General features: G+C 41.3%; 1 protein-coding gene across 1 annotated transcript in view; it reads right to left on the bottom strand.

Annotated features, from left to right (window-relative positions):
• Positions 1-1,418: 1,418 nt before the first annotated feature.
• tshz1 (teashirt zinc finger homeobox 1) overlaps positions 1,419-7,511 on the bottom strand; it is a 49,175-nt gene continuing 43,082 nt past the window's right edge. Inside the window, exon 3 of the mRNA XM_083523537.1 lies at positions 1,419-5,991. Within this exon, the coding sequence (XP_083379663.1) occupies positions 2,615-5,991 (3,377 nt within the window). The 3' untranslated portion in view covers positions 1,419-2,614. The remainder of the gene's footprint in view (positions 5,992-7,511) is intronic.

Here is a 7,511-nt window from a genome sequence, read left to right as displayed (position 1 = left end):
TTAAAGCTCAACTTTTAAGCACTGCTGGCATCATTTTCAGTCTGAAAAAAGCTTGAATAAATTCCAAATGCTTTGAAAAACAGCTTTTGTTGAAGTTAAATAAAAATATTGCTCCTCTCTGAGACTGAGAGCTTCATCAATTCACAGTCATATCTGAATAATTGTTTTTACTTTATGTGAAATAAGTTACTTTTATTTTATTTGTCTATTGATTAATAATTATTCTTCTACTTTGTGACATGATCCTGTCATTTTATTTGTTAATTGAAGAAATTGAAAGATCGCTTAACTTCTTTGTCTGGTTGTTTGATTGGTTGTTTAATGCTGGCATGTTAAATATTCCGGCTGTTGTGTTGATGGTTAACGCAGTGTTGTGGTGTACAATTTGATTTGTATTTTAGGAAATAAAACCTGGCAAATTAAATGTTAGCTTTTCACTAACATATGTCATGGTGTCAAGAACTAATGTCTCAATGTTAAGAACTAATGCATCTTTAAAGTCATATTCAATTGGTGACTTTTAACATGTTATGGAGTAATTTTGGCTGTAAGATGTCTATACTTTTACTTATGTAGGATTTTCAGGTGATCTTTACACCACAATAAATTAATGAATAGCATTTTGGATTTTTTGTATGTAGCCAAATCAATTCAAATCACTTTGCTTATATTTGTATAGCACTTCTAACAATGCACATTGTCACAAAGCAGCTTAAAATAAATAGATTTGATACTTTAATTGTCTTCCATTTGTTTATCCCTTACCGTTTATCCCTAATGAGCGAGCCAGAGGTGATGGTGGTGGAATAAAAACAATCAGAGATGGTTTGAAGAAACATAGGAAACCCATCCTCATCTGTGTAATACCGAATTCATTAGTTTTTTTTTTTTTGCGATACACTTACAAAAAAGGTCTCACAGTGGTGTTAGACCAGTACCCTGGGACAAACTTACAAACCATCCGAAGGAAATCAGACCTCTGGGTTAGTGATTGGAAGGTTGGTAGCTTAGTAGTCAAGGCATTGGACCTCTAGATCTGAAGGTCATGAGTTCAAATCTGAGCCACACCAAGCTGCCACTCCAGGGCCCATGAGCACCGTATAGCTGCTCAGCTGTATGAATAAAATAAATGTAAGTCACTCTGGATAAGGCAGTCTACTAAATATAAATAAATTAATTAATATATATATAAATGCTGAGGTTTCAAGCTCCGGTATTGCCAAGCTGTTAGTCTTGGGCCCCTCAGCAAGGCCCTCTGTGCTCCAGGGGTGCTGTATCATGGCTAACCCCAGCTTCCTAACATCATCTTTCTTTCTTTGAATGTAGTTTTTGTACATTGTACATTTTAAAAGCTCTTGCCTGCTGTAAAAGGCATCACACAATCACATCATCACATCAATTAAAAAAAGGAGACTTAGTCAAGAAATGTCAGGATTTATTTTACAATTGAGAGACGAAAACAATATTTTTTTATGAGTTGATGAGACATTTCACAATGGTATGATTTAAAAACATTAAAATGCACTGGCTTTCCTGTTGTGCATTGCTCATTTTCACTCAGGCATCATGTGCATCGCAAGATGCGTTCCGTCAAACCAATTAATATTAACCACACTGGAGGACCAAAAAAGATGAACGTCAGCGCTACTGTTCACATATCGTCTGCATATATATCTATTTACATATTATTTCCTTTTTCATTTTACTATATATAAAATGACAATATAAAAGAATGCACACCATACAAACAAAGCTGTGGCAACTGGCAAGATATGATGATGGAAAAAAAAAATTACATGTACATTGTTGCAGATCATTTAAATATATATGTACTGTATATAAGGATTTGATTAAGTCTTTACAAGTTGAAATCGAAGCAAACCTATAGAAAGAGAAAAATTGGTACCAAAGCATACGTTTCCAAATTGCTACAGTTAAAAAAACAAAAACAAAAAAACCAACAAAATTTTTTTTAATTAATCATTTAAAACACAAACTGAATAATCTGAAGCAGTCAGTCATCATCTGTTGAGGTTAAAGATACAATGCTGCCATTTGTATATTTTTTTATTTTTATAATGAAATGTAGGTATCGTTGTAATAAAGTCAAATTTTGGGAATTTAAGATCAAAATAATAAAATCTATACTCTCTATATATTCTTTATAGTTTCTGCAGGTTTGCTTTGCTGAAATTGTCAGTTATTCGAAGAATACAGAACGAAATAGATTGGACGAAATTCACATGGCACTCCTCGCGTGTTGTTTTGACCATGCCCATGGATACCATGCTGGTCTCATTCTCAATTCCACAAAGTACAAACAGTGGAAAATTTGCTCAAGTCTGGACTCATTATAAAAAAAAAAAAAAAAAAAAAAAAACATGCACATAATTAACACATATATAAATACAATACAAAGTAAGGTATAGAAATCAACAGAAGTGAAAAAGAAAACTGAAAAAGGAGAGCAAGATCATGGTCCAGTCAGGCAGTTGCACAACAAATCAAAGTTCGAATCAGTTTCGACTGAAGGCTCAGTTCGGATGCAGTGCAGAACAATGATGTAGTGCAATGATTCTCAAGTCAGTCACGTCACTGCCACTGGCCTGCTCCTCTACATTTTATCAAGCTTTTCAAGCTCGGATACGAAGATCAAGTGGTCCTCTGGAGACTTGCCATGCGTTTTGCTAAGGTGCAGCTTAACTGCGTGTTTGCTGACAAAGGTCCTATTGCACAGTTTGCACTGATAGATGGAATTTGAGTCGTCCTCGTTCAAGCCGAGGGAACCGAAAGTCTTGTCCGTTATCATTTTTGTGACCGATTGCTGCTCTCGCATAAGGTCTATAGACAACTTCGACAGGTCCTTTAAACTGAAGCCTAAATGGGATTCTAAGTGGCTAATGTATGTAGAGGGAGTTCTGAACTGAGAGGCGCAGTCGCTGCATAAGAACAGAGGCTGGCCAGAGTCAATGTTCTTTAGAAACTTGGTTCCACCTGTCCGCCTGAGCTGGTACTTTACGTTGGCAAGCCAGTGAGAGATTGTGGTCATTGATAGGCCTGTGAATTTACAGATATGTACACGCTCCTGAGGACCCAGGTCGGTGATGACGAACTTCCCCTCCGGAGTTTCACGAAGGCTGGATGCAAACTGAGCTTGCAGGATCAGCAGGTGTTGAGGGTTCCAGTTCGACTGCCTCCCTTTCCTCTTTTGGACATGGGTAAAGTCCTCGAGGGCATCCTCAAAAGCACTGCCGTCTGCTTCTGACTTCTCCGAGATTGAAGAGGGTGTCGACGACTTTGGTGTCAGGCGGCCCGTGAGGTTTTTCACCATGTCTGAGATGTCCATCAAGGCATTTTCCCTCAGAGGGGAAGACAGCGATTCAGATAAGTTTGAAAGAATGGGTCGGTTAGTGTTCGGAATGCTGCTGTTGCTACTGTTGCTTATGACCGTGGAGGAGCTGTTGTTTGGACGCCCGTTGCTGTTCTTGGATTTTGTCAAGTCGATCGGCTGGTCTTCATTGTCAAAGTATCTGTTGATGGATTCGACTTGCTTAACCTGAGTTGGGCTATAGAAAGGTTTCTCGACCATGTTGTTGCTGATTTTGTACAGCATTGCTAACGGGTCTAATAACGGGCTAACAGTTTTGGATGCCTTGCCCAAGTGAGTGTTCATGATGGACTGCAGTGCACTGAGATGGTTCACTAAAGGCTGTTCTGGTGAGTGGTCAGTAATTATTCCCAAGCTACTGCACCCGTTGCTGACATGCGTTTTGAGGTTATCTATTCCGTTCTTGTCTGGGGTTTCAGCATGACTTTCAATCTGTTCCCCTTCTTTACTGACTGACTCAGTCTCCTCTGTGATACCATTCTTTGTCGGCTTGCTAAGATCAGTTGGCTGAGCGAAGTCCTTTTTCTCTCTGAATCCAGGTGATGGGGATGGCGTAGAGACATGCTTTGGAATGCGTTCGTTTGGCTTCTCCTCCTTCTCCTTTTTAGTTACAATTTTCCCTGTGACCTTCTCCACCAACTCTTCCATGGCTAATACATTGCTCTTATGGTTTGGAGGTGGGGACGGGCTCCCTGGAGAATGGATGAGGGCACTGGTTTCTGTTGACAGAGACTTCAAGCTACTAGCACTGAAGGTGGGTTGCATTTTGACACTCTGGACAGCAGCAAGAGACTTTATTGACCCCTGGAGCTGGTAGGCAGCATGGATGCTTGGATAACCACCCCATGTAGGAGTACCTGTCTGAGCCTTGCTGATTGCACTAGAAACTGTATTTTCTAAAGACTTCAGAATATCAAGACCCTCTTTTGGCGTCTCTTCCAAATCCTCTTCTCTGAGATATTTGTACTGGCCAGGTTTAGCAGAGTTCTCTGGCTTGTCTGAGGGGTCCTCTTTTTCTTCTTTTATTTTCCTTTCTGTTTCAGTCACCTCTTTTTTCTCCTCATGTGAATCCTTTCTCTCTTCATTTGTAGAGGTCTGTAATGGAGAATCTATTTGTGACTTGATAGTTGGAACCGGTAGACGTGTGGTGGTGGGTGGAAGGGGAATGGACTGAATTTTCTCTTCCACAACTGGGTCAAACACTAACTGTTTCCCCTTTTTCGAAGCAGAGTTGGTGACTTTGAGAAAATGTCCTGTTACCATCATATGAGCTGTGAGCTGCTGCAAGGTATCATGGGAACTTCCACATTCCATGCACTTGAGTATTTGGGCTTTTCTGGCTTCAAACTGCCAGGTGTAACTCGCACCATTTTGATAGCCATAACGATTGTTAGCAGTGACATAGGGATTAGCAACCTTCTGGTCTTTGGTAGGTGTGGACTCTGTTAGTGGAGCACCTGTTGTGCTAGTGATCGACTCGGGTGAGCAGGGAGACACTAGTTCATGAAAGGCTCGTTTTTTGGTAGAGGGCACCAGCTTTGAGGCCAGAGCTGGCATTGGTTCTTTTAGAGGCACTTTCTGGTAGTGTTTTGTTTTAATCATGTGAACACTTAGGTCTTGTAGAGATTCAAACGAGTGTCCGCAGTACATGCACTTTAATACTTTCTGAGCATCCTCTTTGCCCTCCATCTCCATCAAGGAACGCTTCCTTGGCTTCGACCATTTCTTGCCCATGTCATCCTCCTGATCTTTATTGTCATCACGGTAATGGCCCGTTTCATTCATGTGCACTGTGAGGCCTACAAGTGTGTCATAAGCTGCACTGCAGTCCTTGCATCGAAATTTGCTGGCACCAGTAAACACCGGCCCATACAGCTTATTGTTTTGCCGGTACAGTTGCACTGTGCTGAAGAGACTGGGTTCTGGCAGAAGGTGGTACGGTGTATGCTGTAATGTTTTAGCAAGTGCAGCCTGATGCCAGTCATAAGAGACACTTCCACTACTGGTACCACTCACATTCCCATTGCTATTACTGGTTAAAGTGATGGCATTGGTGGAAGTGTTGCTTGGGGTGGTGCTTGTTGTAGCACTAATGCTAGCTGTGCTAACGCTACTGCTCCCACTGCTGTTGATGTTAGTTGCATGACTATTCATAATGCTATTGCTCCCCTTGTGGTTACTGGTGGTACTGTTGTTGCTAATGTTAACTTGTTTGCTTTTTATGATGTCTCTTGTGATGCTGGACCACGAGGCATTCGAGATCAAGTTTGCATAGGCGGCTTTCATCTTTGCCAAGCTGTCTTGCACAGAAAGACCAGGCTCCATCTCCATGTCCTCAGTCTCATCCTTCTCCTGGCCCTCTTTGGAAGAGGTGCTTTTAAAGTCAGCCAGGTGATCGCTGGTGTCACTAAGTGGTGAGCCGTACCCGGCGTCAGGGTTAGTGCCATTGCTGAGAGGGGAGTTCTGGTAGCTCAGCTGCTCACGTGGATCCTCCTCCTCGTTGCACAGGTACTCTGTGTCCTGGCCATCTAAAGAGAGCCCATCATCCTGCAGGTGCTCCTCATCGATCTTGGCTGCCTTCAGCTCGTCCTCAGGCACGTAGGCTGTAAAGCAGAAAAAAAAACAAGAGAAAAAAATGATGATGAGGCAGAAGGTTCAAAAAAAGGGAAAAAACCCAACTTTCCGAATGGATTTAGTTGTTGAAAGCTATTTTGAGGTTTCTAAGGCATTGTTTGATGTATGAAATTCATGTGCGCTCACACGCCTACATAATGATCCTAAAGAGATTTCTTGTCAATAGTCCTGGCAGAGGACACAGGTTTGCAATTAAAAAGTGGCAAACATCCATATCATGACTATGATAGATAGTACCCTTCACTGCTGAGACTAACAAAGCTATCGAATATTACAGCTCAGCAAAGGTTGAAGAAGAGCATGGATGAGCAAGAAAAATAAGTCCCCTTGAGGATGAAAACCAGGGACAACAGCAAAAAAGAACATTTAAAAAAAATGAGATCAGACAGGTGTTTGGGGTGGGTGGATGGGTTTCATGGTGTATCTTGCTGAAAATTAGAAAGCAAAATCCATTTATACTGAGCATTTATCATGTGACTAACCAGCGTTTTTATTCTGATACTACAGACCGTCTAGACAGATAATGTTGTACGACTTTACTATACAATAGTTACTCATTGCATTTACAGTCAAATTTCAAGGAGGCCGGCGACATCTTAAATTAACAGCAACGTCTCAATAGCTGCCCCATTTACCAGGCAAGTCATACTACCGAGAAAAAGAAAAAAAAAGAGAGTATGATTTCTCTCGCAGACTCTCTCCCTCATAGTTAGAGGGCACAGACTGTGAGTGACTTTGATCCAGTTTCCCCCACCACTGTGCCACTCAAGTCAGGCTTTTCTGGGCAGGAGACTGCATCTGAGTTATTGCCAAAGATGCGGTGCTGCACACAGTGTAGTTGGCAGCAGTAGTAGAAGTTCTTGCAGTGTGTCGTGCCGAAGTACGAGTGGAAATGACATGTCTTGTTGTCACGGTCCATGTTGTACTAAATCTCTGGGAGTCCACTGTGTGTGCAGTCTCGGTGTATGTGCATGTCTGAGAATGTGAGAGGAAAAAAGAGACAGCCAGAGTAGGGGGAATGATGGAAACCCTGGTCTGGCTTCCACTCTCGATTGCGGCCGAGATCATTTTGGTCCGGACGGACTACCTTCTAATGCTGCAACTTTGCAAATCACTTGAGTGGTTGTTATGATGCCCTTAGTACAACTAGGTCTGAAGTGTGATTAATTTTATTGCCTAACAATTAAAGTTCACTCGGGTTTTTTTTTTTGTGTGCTATGATCTAATATAGCGTTGAGCTTAAATACGACCGCGGTTAGTCATCAATTAGCCGGAAGATTTGTAAAACTCGTTGTAGGCTCTTTTAATTAGTCCCTGATATCCATTCATTAACACTTCGTGAATGTTAAACGGATATGTACTGAAGCACAAAACAAACCCCGCTATTCAAACAAACTGTTTAATTGTTTAAGGGTAAACGAACATTACCGACCCTTATTAAGTCTGCAATGGAAATAAATGTCACGTACGCTTATGACTAAATTATGCA

The sequence above is a fragment of the Silurus aristotelis genome, assembly GCF_946808225.1.
Source record: "Silurus aristotelis genome assembly, chromosome: 21".
Taxonomy (NCBI): domain Eukaryota; kingdom Metazoa; phylum Chordata; class Actinopteri; order Siluriformes; family Siluridae; genus Silurus; species Silurus aristotelis.
Note: the sequence above shows the minus strand (reverse complement) of the source record. Positions and strands in the feature narration are given on the sequence as shown.